Here is a 23,558-nt window from a genome sequence, read left to right as displayed (position 1 = left end):
CTCATGGTCCAGATTCTAATGGTGTACCTCAGCTATCAGCTTCAGAAGGCTTCACAGTGTCGGAAGTAACTAAGGTATGTATTCTATACTGATATATATAAGCCTAACTAGGTGACCCTGGCATTCAAGGAGAACTCAAATCTCATGGTCCAGATTCCAATGGTGTACCTCAGCTATCAGCTTCAGAAGGCTTCACAGTGTCAGAAGTAACTAAGGTATGTATTCTGTACTGATATATATAAGCCTAACTAGGTGACCCTGGCATTCAAGGAGAACTCAAATCTCATGGTCCAGATTCTAATGGTGTACCTCAGCTATCAGCTTCAGAAGGCTTCACAGTGTCGGAAGTAACTAAGGTATGTATTCTATACTGATATATATAAGCCTAACTAGTTGACCCTGGCATTCAAGGAGAACTCAAATCTCATGGTCCAGATTCCAATGGTGTACCTCAGCTATCAGCTTCAGAAGGCTTCACAGTGTCGGAAGTAACCAAGGTATGTATTCTATACTGATAATGGGCCTAGCTAGGAGAGCCTGGCATTCAAGGAGAGCTCAAATCTCATGGTCCAGATTCCAATGGTGTACCTCAGCTATCAGCTTCAGAAGGCTTCACAGTGTCGGAAGTAACCAAGGTATGTATTCTATACTGATAATGGGCCTACCTAGGAGAGCCTGGCATTCAAGGAGAACTCAAATCTCATGGTCCAGATTCTAATGGTGTACCTCAGCTATCAGCTTCAGAAGGCTTCACAGTGTCAGAAGTAACCAAGGTATGTATTCTATACTGATATATATAAGCCTAACTAGGTGACCCTGGCATTCAAGGAGAACTCAAATCTCATGGTCCAGATTCCAATGGTGTACCTCAGCTATCAGCTTCAGAAGGCTTCACAGTGTCAGAAGTAACTAAGGTATGTATTCTGTACTGATATATATAAGCCTAACTAGGTGACCCTGGCATTCAAGGAGAACTCAAATCTCATGGTCCAGATTCTAATGGTGTACCTCAGCTATCAGCTTCAGAAGGCTTCACAGTGTCAGAAGTAACTAAGGTATGTATTCTATACTGATATATATAAGCCTAACTAGGTGACCCTGGCATTCAAGGAGAACTCAAATCTCATGGTCCAGATTCTAATGGTGTACCTCAGCTATCAGCTTCAGAAGGCTTCACAGTGTCAGAAGTAACTAAGGTATGTATTCTGTACTGATATATATAAGCCTAACTAGGTGACCCTGGCATTCAAGGAGAACTCAAATCTCATGGTCCAGATTCTAATGGTGTACCTCAGCTATCAGCTTCAGAAGGCTTCACAGTGTCAGAAGTAACCAAGGTATGTATTCTATACTGATATATATAAGCCTAACTAGGTGACCCTGGCATTCAAGGAGAACTCAAATCTCATGGTCCAGATTCCAATGGTGTACCTCAGCTATCAGCTTCAGAAGGCTTCACAGTGTCGGAAGTAACCAAGGTATGTATTCTGTACTGATATATATAAGCCTAACTAGGTGACCCTGGCATTCAAGGAGAACTCAAATCTCATGGTCCAGATTCTAATGGTGTACCTCAGCTATCAGCTTCAGAAGGCTTCACAGTGTCGGAAGTAACCAAGGTATGTATTCTGTACTGATAATGGGCCTAGCTAGGAGAGCCTGGCATTCAAGGAGAACTCAAATCTCATGGTCCAGATTCCAATGGTGTACCTCAGATATCAGCTTCAGAAGGCTTCACAGTGTCGGAAGTAACCAAGGTATGTATTCTATACTGATAATGGGCCTACCTAGGAGAGCCTGGCATTCAAGGAGAGCTCAAATCTCATGGTCCAGATTCCAATGGTGTACCTCAGCTATCAGCTTCAGAAGGCTTCACAGTGTCAGAAGTAACCAAGGTATATTCTATACTGATAATGGGCCTAGCTAGGAGAGCCTGGCATTCAAGGAGAACTCAAATCTCATGGTCCAGATTCCAATGGTGTACCTCAGGTATCAGCTTCAGAAGGCTTCACAGTGTCAGAAGTAACCAAGGTATGTATTCTGTACTGATAATGGGCCTAGCTAGGAGAGCCTGGCATTCAAGGAGAACTCAAATCTCATGGTCCAGATTCCAATGGTGTACCTCAGATATCAGCTTCAGAAGGCTTCACAGTGTCGGAAGTAACCAAGGTATGTATTCTATACTGATAATGGGCCTACCTAGGAGAGCCTGGCATTCAAGGAGAGCTCAAATCTCATGGTCCAGATTCCAATGGTGTACCTCAGCTATCAGCTTCAGAAGGCTTCACAGTGTCAGAAGTAACCAAGGTATGTATTCTATACTGATAATGGGCCTAGCTAGGAGAGCCTGGCATTCAAGGAGAGCTCAAATCTCATGGTCCAGATTCCAATGGTGTACCTCAGATATCGGCTTCAGAAGGCCTCACAGTGTCAGCAGTGGGGTAGCCAAGTCTTGCCCCCCCCCCCCAGTGTGGTAAATAAGCAAAAATGACCACGGGCCATTTGGGCCCTTGTTCTTGATCTTTAGGGGCCCTCACAAACTTTTGCGGGCCCGAATAAATTGAGAGTGGAAAATAAACACATTTTTTGAAAAAAATCAGCATTTAAATGAATCTCCATCATTAGAAAGGCATATTGGAAAAAACCTCGAATTAATTATATCTAATGAGCGAGCACCTAGCCACTGGTTCTCGCAGCATAAAGACATATATTAGCTTATTTGCTTTGAACCCCAAGCATGTTCAATAGGAGATATTATCAGACAAATTCGGCAAAAGCATGTCACCAAAAGACTACTCAGCATAATCTAACCCCCCAGGTATCAGTTGGCAGTATTCTCCAATTAAATCAAGAGAAAAATTTTTTTGTATGAAATACGTTTTTTTTTGACCAGTTCAATATGATTCAAAAACACAACTGGGAAAATGTAGAAAAGAAGAAGATGAAAAAAAAAAACAATTCCGGAGAGAAGACTTGGGTGGGGTTCGAACCTAGATTAAGAGACGCATGCAATAAACGCCTGATATAAAAATTATGATACAGCGCGCTAACCGATTGCGCCACACAGGCAAGATATATATTTGAAGTAAAAAGACAAACTTAATGAACAAGAAGTCGAAATTGTTTATAAAACTTATTTATATCTCTCATCTGTTTTTTATTTGCATGATTAACAACAGAAATCAAACTAAATCCATATTTAAGCAAACAAAATACAAAACAAAGGCAATTTAAAGTCCCTCTTTTTTTAAAGGGGGGGTGTATGGAACAAGACGCCGCCGCGAGGCGTACAAAATAGCATTTCTTGAAAACAATGCGCCAAGTTAATGCACGATATATCATGTCCGAATGCCTTGGGATTGTTCAACTTTATATATTACCCTAAAATGATGCAATACAAATATTTGTCTGGAAATGCAAGCATATTATGCTAATTTTTAGGGTTTTAGAGACCTTTAGTGACGTTGCACTTCCGGTCCGTTGGAAGTGATTTGCCTCCATGTAACTTGATACTAAATCAGACAGTGTCTGACACGATTTTAATTTTTTCTGTTCTGGTGTGATTTTCTATTTTTTAAAGCAAATTTCATGGGGGGAGGGCGGGTGAATGACTTTAACTCTTTCGCTTTTTCCCAATATGATTTCCTAATGATAGTATCAAAGAAACTTATCTTAAACGCATAGGCCTATTGACTGAAAAATTAAACAAATGTACTAATTTTCAAAATTTCTACTTAAAGCCGGGGGCGGGGGTGTTTTGCAACATGAATATTATAGGCCTACTAATAAAACGCAGATATTTTTCCACAGAAATTAATTCCTTGACCAGAATCTTTTTTCTAGAATACTCAGAACTTGGGGGGGGGGGAGGAGGTAGAACATGGATTTTTTCATTTTTTCATTTTTATCTCATTTCCTGTTGTATATACCAATACGCGCGAGATTCAAACATTCTAATAATAGGCCTATTCACCAAAGGCAGTGATGCTCACAACTCTATTGTAATATATAACTCTTGGTTTTCTCCATGATCACTTTGCAATGGCCAATCGAATTCTATTGAACAGAAAGTCTGTGTATTTATTACGTAACTTAATCTAAAGTAAATAAACAGACAAATCAAAGTCTCTCCCACGCCAATCGAATTCTATTGAACAGAAAGTCTGTGTATTTATTACGTAACTTAATCTAAAGTAAATAAACAGACAAATCAAAGTCTCTCCATTATAAAGGCATATTGGAAAAAACCTCGAATTAATTATATCTAATGAGCGAGCACCTAGCCACTAGTTCTCGCAGCATAAAGACATATATTAGCTTATTTGCTTTGAACCCCAAGCATGTTCAATAGGAGATATTATCAGACAAATTCGGCAAAAGCATGTCACCAAAAGACTACTCAGCATAATCTAACCCCCCAGGTATCAGTTGGCAGTATTCTCCAATTAAATCAAGAGAAAAATTTGTTTGTATGAAATACGTTTTTTTGACCAGTTCAATATGATTCAAAAACACAACTGGGAAAATGTAGAAAAGAAGAAAAAAAAAAAAAAATTCCGGAGAGGAGACTTGGGTGGGGTTCGAACCTAGATTAAGAGAGGCATGCAATATACGCCTGATATAAAAATTATGATACAGCGCGCTAACCGATTGCGCCACACAGGCAAGATATATATTTGAAGTAAAAAGACAAACTTAATGAACAAGAAGTCGAAATTGTTTATAAAACTTATTTTTATCTCTCATCTGTTTTTTATTTGCATGATTAACAACAGAAATCAAACTAAATCCATATTTAAGCAAACAAAATACAAAACAAAGGCAATTTAAAGTCCCTCTTTTTTAAAGGGGGGTGTATGGAACAAGACGCCGCAGGCGCATAAAATAGCATTTCTTGAAAACAATGCGCCAAGTTAATGCACGATATATCATGTCCGAATGCCTTGGGATTGTTCAACTTTTATATATTACCCTAAAATGATGCAATACAAATATTTGTCTGGAAATGCAAGCATATTATGCTAATTTTTAGGGTTTTAGAGACCTTTAGTGACGTTGCACTTCCGGTCCGTTGGAAGTGATTTGCCTCCATGTAACTTGATACTAAATCAGACAGTGTCTGACACGATTTTAATTTTTTCTGTTCTGGTGTGATTTTCTATTTTTTAAAGCAAATTTCATGGGGGGAGTGCGGGTGAATGACTTTAACTCTTTGGCTTTTTCCCAATATGATTTCCTAATGATAGTATCAAAGAAACTTATCTTAAACGCATAGGCCTATTGACTGAAAAATTAAACAAATGTACTAATTTTCCAAATTTCTACTTAAAGCCGGGGGCGGGGGGTGTTTTGCAACATGAATATTATAGGCCTACTAATAAAACGCAGATATTTTTCCACAGAAATTAATTCCTTGACCAGAATCTTTTTTCTAGAATACTCAGAACTTGGGGGGGGGGAGGAGGTAGAACATGGATTTTGTTCATTTTTTCATTTTTTATCTCATTTCCTGTTGTATATACCAATACGCGCGAGATTCAAACATTCTAATAATAGGCCTATTCACCAAAGGCAGTGATGCTCACAACTCTATTGTAATATATAACTCTTGGTTTTCTCCATGATCACTTTGCAATGATTATGAATTAGTGCAGTATGGACGATGTCTTGGAAGATTTTTTGTATTTTCAGTCCTGTTTTTCAGTAAGCTTAAATTTATTTATTTATTTACTTATTTTTTTTCATGGGCCAGTCGGGCCCTCATGGCACATTTTCGTCGGGCCCGCATTGATTTTCACGAGCTATGGGCCCCCGGGCCCGCCTTATTTACCACGCTGCCCCCCCCTTTTCACATTTACGACTTTTTTGTGTTTCTGACCAAATTTACATTTTATTTTGCCATTTTAACCTAAAAAGTGCCAATTTTTGCGCGCTTCATGCGCATTTATTCACTTTCTGTACCATATTTCACCAGTTTAGCTTCCATATGGCAAAATTTTTCGCGCGCAGTTGTAACATTAACTGATTTTGTCGCCAAAAGGTGCCCCCCTTAAAATTTGTCTTGCCCCCCTTTGTCTCCCCTCTGAAAAAGTGCTGGCTACGCCACTGAGTGTCAGAAGTAACTAAGGTATGCATTCTTTACTGATAAACCTACCTACAATCCGCGAAATTAATAGTTGGTACACTTGCACTAAACAATTGAAATGCGTGCCCTATCAAAATTGGAGAGGCGAGTGAAACATACATGCAGTATATGTGAAGTACAGACTACCCCCTATATCTCACCCTTCCCCACTCCCCATCTTTCAATGTTGGAGGGTCTCACAGGCCTGTTGACAACATGGCTTGGTCCAACATTGAATTGGGGGAGCGGGGGCAGAGATATACCAAAAGACAGGCAAAGTGTGCCAACCTTTTTTTCCTGGGTTGTAGATGAGCCAGGCATTCAAGGAGAACTCAAATCTCATGATTCCAATGGGGTACCTCAGATATCAGCTTCAGAAGGCTTCACAGAAGTAACAATGGTATAATAGGCCTTGAAATTGAAATATTATTCAATAGGCTATATATATTTTCTCTTCCTAGTCACATTGCATCACCTTCATATTCTCAAGTTCATAAACTTCCCAAATAATAGATACATGGTTTCTTGAACTTACTATGATAAATGGATTCCATTCTTGAATTACCACAAGGACAGGTGAAAAGTTTCACTTTTTTTTTTAATTCAAAAACAAAATTGCAGAACTGTACATTGCAGAACATGACCATATTTGGAATTAGCATGAAAATGCATTAAAATAAGTACAAACAAACCCAATATTGTTTCACTGGTTCTTGAGATAGCTTTTGATATTTTGAGAAAATATCTCAAACCCTGGGCCTTTTTTTATGTTGCATGCAGATCTAGAGCATTAATTGGTTATGGAATCACAATGTGCTTGTTTGTTTGTTTTTGTTTACAGAGAAGTCTTGTACTATCATTCCCAGACAAAAATGTTTCTACAAAATTCACCGCACCCAGCACCTCACTGGCAGACATTCATAAGAGGAGTGTAAGTACATGTAGCTGTGTAAGAATACTGTTGTTGTCAGGGATGTAACTACGCCGGTCGGTGCCAACCAGCACTAAAAAAAGAAAACTTTTTTTAACAAATGATTTTTTCATCATAACAAGAGCAAAAAACAACATTTATAGATGAGATGAAACCCCCTAGCCTTTTCCTTGATCCCTCAAGTTCCCTTTTAAAGATTGTGCCCCGAAAGTCAAATTAGCCGGCACTCAACTTGGATTAGCTACAAACCTGGTTGTTGTTAGATCTTGAATTAAATGGGTATGTATACAGACATTTAATTTCCCCCCTCCCCCATGTTAAGCTTTTTAAAGATTAATTAAAAATTGCGATCTTAAACATTCTGATGAGGTTAATGACTCCATATGATTTTATTGATGTTCAAATGACAAAATATCAATGCAATTGCAATATTATTTTTTGCAGCACAATGCACTCCACTTTCGGGGTCATGTATTGTATTACAATGTATGTCAAAATAAAATTGCACATGCTTTGATTTTTCCTTTGAACTAAAACCAAATTTTACGTAGCCATTAGCTAAGGCGACAAGAAAAACTTGTTCTATGGGTCCAACCAACCCAGATTTTGTCTGATTTGTATTAGCTGTGTGCATATAAAAACACTTTTAAAGTGGATTGGCCGAAGTGGATTGATTCTGACTAATTTGTTTTTAAATTGAGAAAATTTTCAAAATATTTTTGGAAATGTTTTGTCAGATTTTTCAAGCATTTGGTGATTTGTTAGGGTCATTTATCCTATTTCAGAAAAAGAAAAAATCCTGACCGCACGGCCGTACTTGGAAAATCTGTCTGCCCATAGAATATGTTTGCGTTTTTCATCGCCTAATTTCAATTTATGTACTTTGTTAAACAGATCTGCAGTTTGGATGTTTCTTCTGGCGGAGCATTAGGAGTGTCAGCTAGTGATGATGGAACACTCAAAATATGGCAGACTTCTGATGGACTTGTCAGGGTAATATTTCATATCATATAATGACACTCTTTGTTCTATTGTGATGTTGTAGAATTGAGCTTAATTTTGATGTAATTTATTTCTGATGATCGTTAAACATTACATTAAAAAATCCTAACTCCCCCAAGAACTATTTTGATTGGTTACAATAGTAGTTATCCTATATTGAACCAATCAGAGATTTGCTCAAAATTGCTGAGAGCTCTATTTTGATTGGTTACTCAGCTGATTATATTGTGTAATTAACCAATCAGAAAGGCTCATGGGGTTAATCATGAGGGAGAAATAAAAGACATGTTGTTATTTACAGGGGCATGAGAGTCTCTCTTTTCAGCTGATTTCATTCTTTTGTTGCCAAAATTTATGTGTTTTCTTTTATTTTCAGTCCATATTTGGAGTTTTCCACCCAATTGTACGCTACTTTTTAGCTTTATTTTAGTAATTTTCCTCTTTTTTTTTTTGTCTGTGGTTTCCCACACCCCTGTATTTAAGGCAAAAGGGCTAACATGGTCGAGTTGAAATGGATCTTACCCTTGTTTCTTAACCACTGAGGTATAGGACATTGGATTTTGAGGAGGAGCAGCAATTAGGGAACTGCATAATTGAACACAAGAACACTCTAAACAGTCAACTACCATTATTAGTCACGACGATGACTAATAGTCGACTTAGTCGTGCAATCCTACTATCTATTGCCTTATTTTGTCATCTGAAAATGGCAAATGGCATGCTCAACTTGCACACATTGTGTGTGTTTGTTTGTTTGTTTGTTCTTTCTCACATCACAATAAAACATATTTTGTATAATTCACAGAGGGATTTGCAAGGCCACATTGGTGAAGTCAGTACCTGCCAGTTCTTCCCCTCCGGCATAGTCGTATTGAGTGGTGGCCTGGACACGCAACTCAAAATATGGTCTGCAGAAGATGGAAGCTGTCCCGTTACAATGAGGGGACATGGAAGTGGTAAGTATTTTGAGAGATGAGAACTACTTGCCGATTGGTCAAAAAGAAGTTTTCATTATCAATTAGACTAATCAGCAACATTGTTAGAATAATTTCACCACGCAAACAAATTAGGGTGAATTATTTGCAAAGCTCCATTCTGATTGGTGATTAAAGTGAAGATATCATGTAATTGACCAATCAGAAGCAATGTTAGATCGGCATGGTGGTTTGGTCAGAGGTGCCCTGTGTTGCCTGCCTCTGACCCTGAAGGAGAGGTACCAGTAGTGCAACCAGGATTTTAGTGTGAGAGGGCAAAGCCAAATTGTCATCCCAATTTGTCAATTTTGTCCCATTTTTTGTCATTTTTAGAACACTTACTCTTTGCCATCCCCATTTTATCCCTGAAAATTTTCTGTGGAGGACAATTTCCCTTCCCTATGGCTTCCCCCTGGCTAACCAACCGGGAGGCACCCAGTTTGTAGTATTTTGTAGGATTTAGGGCGATTAGAGTTAATGAGCAGAAGCAAAGGATGGTGGTTGTGTGCACATGTCCTGGGTGGGATAAGGGGCAAAAAAGAGAGGGCGCACATGGCAGACATGCTGAGGGGGCCTAGTTAGGGCTAGAGGAGGGCTGTTGGTTGTCCGCTTTAGCATGAACGGGTGACCAACGAGTGTAAGGGGGATGTGCCCCCTTCAGAAGTGAGAAACTTGCACAATTAAGGCCCAATTGAAGCCATTGAATGGTGGATCATTATGAAGGCCCAGTTGAAGCCAATCATGGACACGTTTTCACTATTATGGTATGAATTATTGCTGTCAAGTTTCAGGTGTCTAAAGCAGAAACAAAGAGGGGTGACTTGTTTATCCATATGCAGGGGGGTGTATGAAAGAGTTGGAAAAACTTGCAAAATGAAGACCTAATTGAAGCCATTTGGTGAACGGTTATGACACTTTTATTGTGTAAAATTTTAGCTGGAAAAAGTTAGATGTGTGAAAATGAAGGCTTAATTAAAGCCATTTGTTGACCATTTTTATTATTACTGTATAACTACAGTCCTACTTTTTCTCCCTTTTCTTTTCTCTTTTTCTCCCTTGCTCTTCTCTTTCTCACTTGTCTGGCCTACTCTTTACTCTCCTTTTCCCCTTTATTTATACTCTTTTTTGGGGGGATCCCCGACTTTGATGAGACCTAAAACCAATAGGCTTATAATTTGGTTCACCTCAAGTTCGGTAGGGACATGTGTGCATATTTCGCTCGCCGCAGTATCGAATTGCATGCGTAAAGTTAAACACGGTGAGTGTACACGCACGTGTACAGGGGCGGTTTGTCAGCACGCTTGCGGCTGAACCGCGAAAAAGCATTGATGTCACTACCGAACTTGAGGTGAACCAAATTATAGTGTGAACCATCAACTGAATCAGATTTCAAAATAGTCCCCTACCATTTCTCACCAACATCCTAAAAGCAATGTAGGTTGTTTTTTCTTGCCAGTCATTTTTTTTTTAATATTGTTCCAAATCCAGTCAAGTGCAATTATATTGTGTTCTTATTTATTTGTATGTTTTTTAATGTTTGAGTGTTTTAATTATAAATGTATGTATTTTTCAGAATGCTATTTTTAATGTAAATGTCATGCAATTCAGCCGTTGGCTGCTATGTGATTTCTAATAAAATATACAATATACAATATATATATATACAATATACAATATACTTGTCAGTAGTTCAAAGGTCAGACAGACTGTCATTCTGGACAGGAAAAAAAAGACTAGCACGCTATACTAATTGAATGGGAAGCATTTCTTTTTCTCTTTTATTCTTTATTCTAGATAACTGGGCTCTACAGATGTCCAGATAAACAATAATTACAAAATGTACAAAACGTTAACATTATTTACCTCTTAATGATAAAAATATACATATAACATGCGTAAAAGTTGGTTTGTCTACATGTTCACGGTGCAATTGACCTCATTACCACACTCGAGGTGACACAAGGTACAGAAGAAGCATATAACAACTGCATGGATTTAAAAAGGTAAAGGAGACGATCCTGTATAAACAGTGATCGGAGTGCCCATCTCTCTTTCATTGGCGATTGGGCCAGACTCCTCCATGTAATGTTACTATAGGGGCATCGCTACACCTCCTCTACAGCGAGTCTGTTACCTTCCCAGCATTTAAGAATGCTGGTACCCATTTAAACACCTGGGTGGAGAGGAGTAATCAAGATAAAGTGCCTTACTCAAGGGCACAACATGATGGCGTCGCCGGGGCTCGAACCCACAACCTTCCTAGGCCACCGTGCATAGATTTACTTAAAAGTTACCTTTTTCATACTGTTGTTTAGCAGCGACGTAGCTTGTGACACCATCATGGCGCTTTCATTCAGCGTAGATGCCGTGATGCTGTTGCAAGCTACGTCGCTGCTAATCAAGACTCTGAAAAAGGTAACTTTTTAAGCAAATGTTAAAAATGACAAAGTCCACACTGCTAACTGCATATATATTTTCAACAATCGCAAACATGTCAATATCATTGATTCACTTCTGTGAATTTACTAGTTATGATCCCCTGATTACCCTGAGTGGAATATTTTCTTGGCGATTCTTTTGGCGGCTACATATCTTGTTGCCTGAAATAAATGAAGCCAAAGTATACAGGAAAGGATTGATGGAGGAATTGATTGGTAGGAGAAATGTTGCTATCCAGACATAGGCAATTGGGTTGACTTCAACCGCCCCAGCCTGGACCAGGATCGACAATACACCTACTGGCACCCAGCAACAAAGATCTGTAAAGACTATAAGAAAGACTTTTGTAGACATTCTGATTTCCTCATTTAAGTTCACAGAACGGCCAGCTTTCCTAGCTGTTTGCCTGGCAGAGATAAAAAGGGCCAGATAACAATAACCTACAACAAAACAGCATGCCAGATTAAGGACTATGAATATGGCGATTGAAAAGTACATAGCTGCCTTGCTGCCTGTGCGTACAAGAGAGGAATCTATTATTGTCACAGCACTGTTAAATCCTTTTCGATATATATGTGTTTCATTTGTGGTGTAAGCAATTTGTCTTGAAATGGGCAATCCTACACACATTTCTGAGACTGCATAGATATCGGGATTGCCATATGATAATGCAAATGATGCAATGCTTATGCCTAATGCTAGGAACCACAGCAGGGCAACCAAAACACGGGCAACCTTAGTACCAATTCGATGCCTACTGAATGTGTACTTCACCCCCAGAAACCTGTCAATAGTGATCAGTGTTATGAAGAAAGCTGATGCCTCACTGGATAATACAGACAAAGAACCAGCTATTCTACACAGCACACTTGATCTCCAAGATTCAGAAAAGGATGGGAAATAATGCGTGTAGTATGCATCTGCTGCAATTAGGATTATCAGATATATGCCCATACAGAAATCAGATATTGACAGGTTTGTGATTAGTAAAAATTGCACTTTGTTGCTTTGCTGTTTATACTTATATTTAACATAACAGGCTAAGATATTTCCAAGTATAGCAAGAGCACCTACAAACCATATAGCTATACGGAGGCCATTATATGGCAACAAACGCTTACACGTGAGGAATGGAGATGGTGCTTTGTCACATTTGCAATTTGCCAAAGTAAAACAACAGGTAGAAGGCTCACTTACAATTAAATCTACTGTTTCATTCAACCCTGCAAATGTATTTGGCTCAATCCATAAAAGTGGATTGACACGCAAGTCAAGGTTTTCCAAATAGAAGCAATGCAATAACAGTTCAGCAGGAATTCGAGCCAAGTTATTAAATGACAGGTTCAGATATTGCAATTGGTTCAGGTTGTGAAAAATATCTTGTGGAAGGAACTCCAACTGGTTGTGATCAATATCAAGATATCTGAGTTCAGTTTGATTTTGAAATGCGCCAGAATGTAATATAGAAATGTTGTTGTCTGACAATGAGAGATGTGTTAGAATGAGCAAGTCTGTAAAGTTATAACTTGCAGAATTAAGCAAATTTCTGAATAATTCACTGAAGGTGCCAGGTTGTATTTCAGTTAGATGATTATTTGAAAGGTCTAAATCTTCAAAGTGTGTCAACCCACTGAATACACCAGGTGCTATCTTATTGAGTTGATTGTTTGACAGGTGTAACCAAAACAAGTTTGTCAAGTCACTGAATACACCAGGTACTATCTTATTGAGATGATTATTTTCAAGGTATAACCGTTCCAAGCTTGTCAAATTACTGAATACACCAGGTGCAATCTCAGTCATATGATTGTTTGAAAGGTCTAACAATTCCAAGTTTGTCAAGTCACTGAATACACCAGGTACTATCTTATTGAGATAATTATTTGACAGGAATAACCGTTTCAAGCTTGTCAAATTACTGAATACACCAGGTGCAATCTCAGTCAGATGATTGTTTGAAACAGATAACAATTCCAAGCTTGTCAATTCACTGAATGCACCCGGTGCCAATTCAGTAAGATTATTATCTGAAAAGATTAACCATTTAAGCATTGCCAATTCATTAAATACACCAGATACTATCTCAAGAGTAGTACTAGTATTTGAAAGGAATAAATATCTCAAGCTTGTCAATTCACTGAATACACCAGGTGCTATATTATTAAGATGATTACAGGAAAGGTTGAACAATTCCAAGCTTGTCAATTCACTGAATACACCTGGTGCAATATCATGAAGATTATTGTTTGAAAGGACTAAACGTACCAAGCTTGTTAATTCATTGAATACAGCGGGTGCTATCTCTGTGAGATGATTATCCTGTAAGAATATATATGTGAGAGCTAGTAATTCATCAAAAACTCCTGGTTGAAGATGCTGAAGACTGACATTATTCAGATGCAGAAATTCTAAAACATCAGCAAACATGAAGAATGCTTGTGGTCTGATGACATTCAATACGCTGTCTGCCCAATTCAGATAGCTCACATTAGATGGGTATGGGATTGTCATCTCTGCTATGTCTCCATTACTACAGTTGCTGGTTACTGTGGTGTTACCCAGGATACAGGTGCAGTCTATGAGACATTGGGTCTTACATCTTGTGCCAATATCATAGAGTCCTAACCATTCATAACCAATCCACCAATCAGTAGTATTTTCCTGTTCACATGTAATGATTCTATACTCTTGATCCTCCTCTGCAATGGTTTTGTCACTAAGCGCTGTGAAAATTACCAGCAGTAGTACCATCCATGCAGAGATTCCACAGTAACCATGCCAAGCCATGATAGGAGTGATAGTGATATAGTGAGGCAAAGTATATTGATATTGTCCAAAATCTTGAATACTTATGTGCGTCTGTTTTGTACAATTATAGCACGTAATGTAAAATGGGTGTGGCAGTCGGTGTAAAATAGATATCACGATACTACAAGTCTTAATTCTTCATTCACTTCCCGTGTATATCGACAATGATCCTCTCAGCGGTGTGGCAGTCAGTGCATTTATTGGTCTAAGTAAATCTGATCACAACACCCAGAATATTAAGTCTGCTTCAGTTCACCTCTTGTGCGACACTGCTCCGCTCTCGATAATAGTTGAATGCAATATGGGTGTAGCTGTCAGACTATTGGTTAACATTGGTATAGAAACACTGATCACCTCACTATAACGGCTGAAGGTGAAACATGCCCATGACAGTCAGTGATTGCATAGTAATGAGTATACTCTGTCCATGGTTGATGTAGGAAGTAATTTCACACAGGCAACTTACTCTGTTTTAATCACATGACACATTCACATACCCTATCACATTCTTCTACTGAGCATGTGCCATAATACAATTGTGATTTACAATGAAGATGAACTTCTAAGAACTGCCACTCATTCAATAAAAGTAGATTTTATTTCACACATCAGGCAGGACAGCTTATAGCAATATCATATAATTACCACTAAATATCAGTTACAGGATGCAAAACAAGGGATAAATTAAATTAATTGGAACGGATATGGGCATGACATTGATCCTTTTGTTTTTGCTTTGATGGCATATAGTTAAACCTATCATCAACAAAAAAGCTGAAATTGTATACAAGTCCTGTCATAAGAGGTATGATTTATAGTCGCCCTCTAACCAGTGTTCGAAATATGCCTCAAAAAATTACAGGCCAGCCGGGCCTGACCTTAAAAAGCTATTTCGAACGCTGCCTCTAACACCAGTTGTTAAGGCGATTTTCAGAGATTTTTCACCATCAAACAATCAACAGTAATGTATAGGCTGCAACCGCTGCATTGATCATAATATCTCATATTTATTTCATAAAGCATGTAAATAACCCACACTGTGGGGAAAGTCTAAATTGCTCTCCTCCCCCGGGTCTCCTCCATTTCTACTGCTAATGTACATCCATGCCAAATTCAACAGCCTCACTCACACGATGAGAATAATGTGGTAGTAATAAAAGTATATAATGTAGGCCTATACTTTGGTCAGGCTAGCGAAACAGATATAAATGTTTTCCTTTTCAATGCAGGTGAGAATCCTGGTGTGAATGCCCAACCACAAATCCCCCTGGCAGGGACTGTCTTTTGAAATTTGCAGGAGAGCATTAAATAACTCTTCTGGAGCCTTCAAGGAGAGCTGTTTAGAGCAATTACAATAGAATGTAAGGAGAGAATGGTCAACTAAGGAGAGCTAAAAATCACTCTCCTATAATCAGATTTAAGGAGAGCAGTAGAGAGCGATTACTTTTGCTCTTCTCAAAAGGCAGTCCCTGCCCTGGAGGCACTTACCAATCAGTTCCCATTTCACATACAAGGCAATAGTGCAGAATGTTTGATTTATCATAACAATTTGCCAGAGATTAATCTTACCAAGAGGGACCATTCATTATCAATTAGTGAGCAATTAGTGGTTTTTGCTAACTTCTGTTTAGATACAGTGAACAGACTATACTTTTATTCTCTCTTCATTTTAATATCCAATTTTGTCTTTATTATCAGCTTGCTTTCACGTTTGCCACCATTTTTGGTGCAAATTTCTCAAAGTTGGTCAAAATTCAAAAAAAAAAAAAAAACGATCCCTAGATATTTTTATCTAGTTTTTAAAAATTAATAAAAAAATTTTTTTTGCCAAACAATTTTTTGTTACGTTGCTTACTGAAAAAAATTTGGGCAAAAAACCCGTTTTGGGGATTTTCTCCAAAATGAGCATTTTGGCCCAAATTGGACCTCACAGATGAATTCATCAAGTCATTTCCATTCTAAAAATGTATACTTTTATATTCTTTAGACTAATAATTTAGCAGTTATGGAAGCCCGAAAGTTTCCATAATTCCAGGGTTAAGACCACCCTTAAGTCGGCACAGTTGCACATTAAAGTGTGATTTTAGGTTAAAGTCAGCACAGTTGCACATAAAAGTGTGATATTGGGTTAAAATCGGCACAGTTGCACATTAAAGTGTGATTTTTGGTTAAAGTCAGCACAGTTGCACATAAATATGTGATTTTAGGTTAAAAGTTAGCACAGTTGCACATAAAAGTGTGATTTTAGGTTTAAGTCGGCACAGTTGCACATAAAAGTGAGATTTTAGGTTAAAGTCGGCACAGTTGCACATTAAAGTGTGATTTTAGGTTAAAGTCAGCACAGTTGCACATAAAAGTGTGATATTGGGTTAAAATCGGCACAGTTGCACATTAAAGTGTGATTTTAGGTTTAAGTCAGCACAGTTGTACATAAAAGTGTGATTTTTGGTTAAAGTCAGCAAAGTTGCACATTAAAGTGTGATTTTTGGTTAAAGTCGGCACAGTTGCACATAAAAGTGAGATTTTAGGTTAAAGTCAGCACAGTTGCACATAAAAGTGTGATTTTAGGTTAAAGTCAGCACAGTTGCACTTAAAAGTGTGATTTTAGGTTAAAGTCAGCACAGTTGCACATAAAAGTGTGATTTTAGGTTAAAGTCAGCACAGTTGCACATAAAAGTGAGATTTTAGGTTAAAGTCAGCACAGTTGCACATAAAAGTGTGATTTTAGGTTAAAGTCAGCACAGTTGCACATAAAAGTGTGATTTTAGGTTAAAGTCAGCACAGTTGCACATAAAAGTGAGATTTTAGGTTAAAGTCGGCACAGTTGCACATTAAAGTGTGATTTTTGGTTAAAGTCGGCACAGTTGCACATTAAAGTGTGATTTTTGGTTAAAGTCAGCACAGTTGCACATAAAAGTGTGATTTTAGGTTAAAGTCGGCACAGTTGCACATAAAAGTGTGATTTTTGGTTAAAGTCAGCAAAGTTGCACATAAAAGTGTGATTTTTGGTTAAAGTCGGCACAGTTGCACATTAAAGTGTGATTTTAGGTTAAAGTCGGCACAGTTGCACATAAAAGTGTGATTTTTGGTTGAAGTCGGCAAAGTTGCACATAAAAGTGTGATTTTAGGTTAAAGGCAGCAAAGTTGCACATTAAAGTGTGATTTTTGGTTAAAGTCAGCAAAGTTGCACATTAAAGTGTGATTTTTGGTTAAAGTCAGCACAGTTGCACATAAAAGTGTGATATTAGGTTAAAGTCGGCACAGTTGCACATTAAAGTGTGATTTTTGGTTAAAGGCAGCAAAGTTGCACATAAAAGTGTGATTTTAGGTCAAAGTCGGCACAGTTGCACATAAAAGTGTGATTTTAGGTTAAAGTCGGCACAGTTGCACATAAAAGTGTGATTTTAGGTTAAAGTCAGCACAGTTGCACATAAAAGTGTGATTTTAGGTTAAAGTCAGCACAGTTGCACATAAAAGTGTGATTTTTGGTTAAAGTCAGCACAGTTGCACATAAAAGTGTGATTTTAGGTTAAAGTCAGCACAGTTGCACATTAAAGTGTGATTTTTGGTTAAAGGCAGCAAAGTTGCACATAAAAGTGTGATTTTAGGTCAAAGTCGGCACAGTTGCACATAAAAGTGTGATTTTAGGTTAAAGTCGGCACAGTTGCACATAAAAGTGTGATTTTAGGTTAAAGTCAGCACAGTTGCACATAAAAGTGTGATTTTAGGTTAAAGTCAGCACAGTTGCACATAAAAGTGTGATTTTAGGTTAAAGTCAGCACAGTTGCACATAAAAGTGTGATTTTAGGTTAAAGTCGGCACAGTTGCACATAAAAGTGTGATTTTAGGTTAAAGGCAGCCCAGTTGCACATAAAAGTGTGATTTTAGGTTAAAGTCGGCACAGTTGCACATAAAAGTGTGATTTTAGGTTAAAGTCGGCACAGTTGCACATAAAAGTGTGATATTAGGTTAAAGTCGGCACAGTTGCACATAAAAGTGTGATTTTAGGTTAAAGTCGGCACAGTTGCACATAAAAGTGTGATTTTAGGTTAAAGTCGGCACAGTTGCACATAAAAGTGTGATTTTAGGTTTAAGTCGGCACAGTTGCACATAAAAGTGTGATATTCAGTGGCGTAACTCCTATGGGCTCTGAGGGGCCGGGCCCCCGGGCACCCGGGCTAAGGGGCACCCTGGCCAGGCCTGGATACACATGCATTTCGACACGATAATACTTTGTTATAGGAAAGAAGTGGACACCTTTACCCACCATGGAGAGAATTAATCTTCATTTGGGTGCCCCCCCCCCTCAACACAAAATTTTCGCGGGTTTCGCCCGCAGTGCAGCTTATCTTTGTCATTTGAAAGACCAAAATTCAACTTGATTATACCAAATTAACGGTATTTAAGCCTGACATTTCGCGCGCCTGCGTGCAATTGTTTTAGGAAGAGGGGGTATTTTGTACTCTTGCCCCCGGGCGCCACAACCTCTAGCTACGTCACTGCACTGAGTTAGTGACAAATCTTGAAAAGTAAAGCCATTGGAGAAGATGAAAACATTTTTTGTTAACATGAAGTTCATTAAAACCTGAAATTTATTTGATCGGAAACACTATTTTTAAGTTATTCGGTAGGTATATATGGCTTTCAATCTAGGGCATAGAAAGCTTTCTTGGTCGGGGAGGGGGGGATAACATTTGAGGGCAAAAACGAAAGCAATTTTGCGCTTGCATAATTTTGACCCGGTATTTTTGGAGGTAATTATACATATACCGGGTTTTTTTAGAGAGAGTATGTACATGTAAAGTCTTTGATCTTCCCAAAAAGGCAATACTGGGACAATGTACACGCGTAGCGAGCAAAATGTTTGTATTTTACGCTATTTGGGTCCATGATCTGAGTGAAAAGGGCTTATACTTTGATCAGCTCGTAATCGGCGGGCCTTATAACATCGCGGATTAATATCAAAATATTTTATTTCGAGAAATTTTTTGTCACATCTCTCCAGAAGCATCACGAATTATTTATGCAAGTCCTATACTTTGTCTACTTTCTTTAACACACAAAATAAAGGCCGGACTAGACTGGTCAACTAATGGCTCTCTTAACGTGGGTCTACTTTTCGGCGTAGTGGTAAAAGCCTAACATGTCCCGCCTATTACGAGCTGATTTTGTCCGCTGGGGCTTTCCACCATGCACACCATTGGTTAGGGGCACCCGATCTACTTTCGCCCCCGGGCACCCTGAACCAAAGTTACGCCACTGGTGATATTAGGTTAAAGTCAGCACAGTTGCACATAAAAGTGTGATTTTAGGTTAAAGTCGGCACAGTTGCACATAAAAGTGTGATATTAGGTTAAAGTCGGCACAGTTGCACATAAAAGTGTGATTTTAGGTTAAAGTCGGCACAGTTGCACATAAAGTGTGATATTAGGTTAAAGTCGGCACAGTTGCACATAAAAGTGTGATTTTAGGTTTAAGTCGGCACAGTTGCACATTAAAGTGTGATTTTTGGTTAAAGTCAGCACAGTTGCACATTAAAGTGTGATTTTTGGTTAAAGTCAGCAAAGTTGCACATAAAAGTGTGATTTTAGGTTAAAGGCAGCACAGTTGCACATAAAAGTGTGATTTTAGGTTAAAGTCGGCACAGTTGCACATAAAAGTGTGATATTAGGTTAAAGTCAGCACAGTTGCACATAAAAGTGTGATTTTAGGTTTAAGTCGGCACAGTTGCACATAAAAGTGTGATATTAGGTTAAAGTCGGCACAGTTGCACATAAAAGTGTGATTTTAGGTTGAAGTCGGCACAGTTGCACATTAAAGTGTGATTTTTGGTTAAAGTCAGCACAGTTGCACATTAAAGTGTGATTTTTGGTTAAAGTCAGCACAGTTGCACATAAAAGTGTGATTTTAGGTTAAAGTCAGCAAAGTTGCACATAAAAGTGTGATATTAGGTTAAAGTCGGCACAGTTGCACATAAAAGTGTGATTTTAGGTTTAAGTCGGCACAGTTGCACATTAAAGTGTGATTTTTGGTTAAAGTCAGCAAAGTTGCACATAAAAGTGTGATTTTAGGTTAAAGTCAGCACAGTTGCACATAAAAGTGTGATTTTAGGTTAAAGTCAGCACAGTTGCACATTAAAGTGTGATTTTTGGTTAAAGTCGGCACAGTTGCACATAAAAGTGTGATTTTAGGTTAAAGTCGGCACAGTTGCACATAAAAGTGTGATTTTAGGTTAAAGTCGGCACAGTTGCACATAAAAGTGTGATTTTAGGTTTAAGTCGGCACAGTTGCACATAAAAGTGTGATTTTAGGTTAAAGTCGGCACAGTTGCACATAAAAGTGTGATTTTTGGTTAAAGTCAGCACAGTTGCACATTAAAGTGTGATTTTTGGTTAAAGTCAGCAAAGTTGCACATAAAAGTGTGATTTTAGGTTAAAGTCGGCAGAGTTGCACATAAAAGTGTGATTTTAGGTTAAAGTCAGCACAGTTGCACATAAAAGTGTGATTTTAGGTTAAAGGCAGCCCAGTTGTACATAAAAGTGTGATATTAGGTTAAAGTCGGCACAGTTGCACATAAAAGTGTGATTTAAGGTTTAAGTCGGCACAGTTGCACATAAAAGTGTGATTTTAGGTTTAAGTCAGCACAGTTGCACATTAAAGTGTGATATTAGGTTAAAGTCGGCACAGTTGCACATAAAAGTGTGATTTTAGGTTTAAGTCGGCACAGTTGCACATAAAAGTGTGATATTAGGTTAAAGTCGGCACAGTTGCACATAAAAGTGTGATATTAGGTTAAAGTCGGCACAGTTGCACATAAAAGTGTGATATTAGGTTAAAGTCGGCACAGTTGCACATAAAAGTGTGATTTTAGGTTAAAGTCAGCACAGTTGCACATAAAAGTGTGATTTTAGGTTAAAGGCAGCCCAGTTGTACATAAAAGTGTGATATTAGGTTAAAGTCGGCACAGTTGCACATAAAAGTGTGATTTAAGGTTTAAGTCGGCACAGTTGCACATAAAAGTGTGATTTTAGGTTTAAGTCAGCACAGTTGCACATTAAAGTGTGTGATATTAGGTTAAAGTCGGCACAGTTGCACATAAAAGTGTGATTTTAGGTTTAAGTCGGCACAGTTGCACATAAAAGTGTGATATTAGGTTAAAGTCGGCACAGTTGCACATAAAAGTGTGATATTAGGTTAAAGTCGGCACAGTTGCACATAAAAGTGTGATATTGGGTTAAAGTCAGCACAGTTGCACAGTTGGACAACATACCATCTAAACTACTTAAATTAGCTGCTCTTGTCATTACACCAATAATCACTCATCTAATTAATCACTCTTTCACAACATGTAAATTCCCAAGTTGTTGGAAAAGAGCTAAAATAATTCCTGTTTTTAAGGCAGGGGATCCTAGTGACCCTAGCAACTATAGGCCAATTTCAATTCTTGTTGTTATTTCTAAAATTGCTGAAAGGGCTGTTTTTGATCAGTTATATAATTACTTAAATGATAACAAATTAATCAACATTAATCAATCAGGTCCACCAGTTCTGCCCTAATTAACATTACTGAAGATTGGTATAATGAAATAGATAAGGGAAATCTAATTGGCCTTTGTTCACTTGATCTAAAGAAGGCTTTTGATACAGTAAACCATGAAATTTTCTTAGATAAACTTAAATTATATGGAATTGGTAAACATTGTATTCAGTGGTTTAAAAGTTATCTTACAGGACGTTCTCAATGTACTACTGTTAATGGTACTCTATCTGATACGTGTGAAATAACATGTGGAATGCCACAAGGGTCAATCGATGGCCCACTTGCTTTTCTTATTTATATAAATGATTTGCCAAATTATGTCACACACTGTAAGGTTAATATGTATGCTGATGATACTGTAATCTATTATGCTTCTAACTCAACTAAGGAAATCATGAATTATCCCCAGACAGAATAAAACAACACGTTGACAACTTTTTAGCGACTTCTGTCGACATTAGAAAAGGTCAGTGAATTTATTTACCAGATTGTTTTTTGAAAAAAGAAAAACTGGAATCAGCCATTTACAAGAGCAGCCCAAAATCTGAACAAGCGATTGCTGGAACTTTACTTTTCTGGTGGTTACCTAAAAGTAGCAAAAAGGGGCAAAGCATGCTAGCAAGCCCGCAAGAGACAACTTTGCTGGTGTGAATATACCTCATGCCGAACTCCGCCGGGACCAACCTGGAGTACATGTAAGTTGACTCATAAAAAGCAAAGCAAAGATAAATATTAAGGAGACAACTCTACCCAGTATGAATATATACCTACATGGCGAGCTCCATTCGTGATTACCTATAGAGCCGGTTGCTCACTAAAATGCAGCGGTCTTGGCAAAGCTGAGGCCTTCAAAATATAAAGATAATTGATCAAAGCATGATCTCAATGAAAAAGCAAACATTGAATGGCTGAAACCTTTGTTTTTCAATTTAAATACATGGCGTGCTCCAAGAGAATTCTGAAGCCATAATTGCTCTTCAAGAAGATTACCTGATAGAAAAATAATTGTTTTTGAAATAACCTAGTTAATTTAATCTGATAACTACACTATTACATTAAATATCAAAAATTCGGACAGAAAAACTGCCAAACAAGTTTTTTGACATTCATGCAAAAAATTTGCCAAACTCCCCCCCTCCCCGAATTGACTGATCCAGATTTTTTATTTTTAAACATCGGCTGATCCGGGAGGGTATGAAAATGCATGGGGGTTGGCATTGAAAAAGCCTAGCGCATTTGCGTACGTTTGCCTTAACAGCAGGAGACCAAATTCTGACGGATGCACGCAATCCCAATCAAATATAGGCCTGTTATCTACATTGCGTGATCGCCGGTTGAAAATGGCAAAGTGTGTGATGACGTGAGTGTCTCCCCCAATTACTTCCCTCAATACTTTGTGTGCATACTTATTTATATTTCTTGTGCATTCCTGCCCCGCTCCCTCTTTCATTTCATCCGCATAGCCCAACCGTATAAGAATATCAGACCATATCAATCTGGCGGATGGCAATAATGCTCTCAGCCCTTCCAAACACTCTTTTACCTTGTTTCTGATTTCCCATGTGGGCCTCTTTAGAATATCATGTGTCCCTATGTGTAGTATTACTGTTGTGGGAAAGGGGTTCTTATACATTAGGTGTGCTACTCTATTTACAATATCTCCATGTCTTGAGCCTATTAATTTGTCTCCTGGTTGGCCTTCCCATTTTACATAGCCTCCGCCATGGAGTTGTGTTTGCT

General features: G+C 38.2%; 1 protein-coding gene across 1 annotated transcript in view; it reads left to right on the top strand.

The window, feature by feature from the left end:
* The window catches only part of LOC140157963 (proteasomal ATPase-associated factor 1-like), a 121,491-nt gene that overhangs the window by 19,647 nt on the left and 78,286 nt on the right, over positions 1 to 23,558 (top strand). Inside the window, 4 exon segments of the mRNA XM_072181210.1 lie at positions 1,928 to 2,031; positions 6,966 to 7,055; positions 7,950 to 8,048; positions 8,863 to 9,013. Of these exon segments, the coding sequence (XP_072037311.1) occupies positions 1,928 to 2,031; positions 6,966 to 7,055; positions 7,950 to 8,048; positions 8,863 to 9,013 (444 nt within the window).

This window comes from Amphiura filiformis, chromosome 7, assembly GCF_039555335.1.
Source record: "Amphiura filiformis chromosome 7, Afil_fr2py, whole genome shotgun sequence".
Lineage (NCBI taxonomy): Eukaryota > Metazoa > Echinodermata > Ophiuroidea > Amphilepidida > Amphiuridae > Amphiura > Amphiura filiformis.
This window is presented reverse-complemented; position numbering and strand designations above follow the sequence as displayed.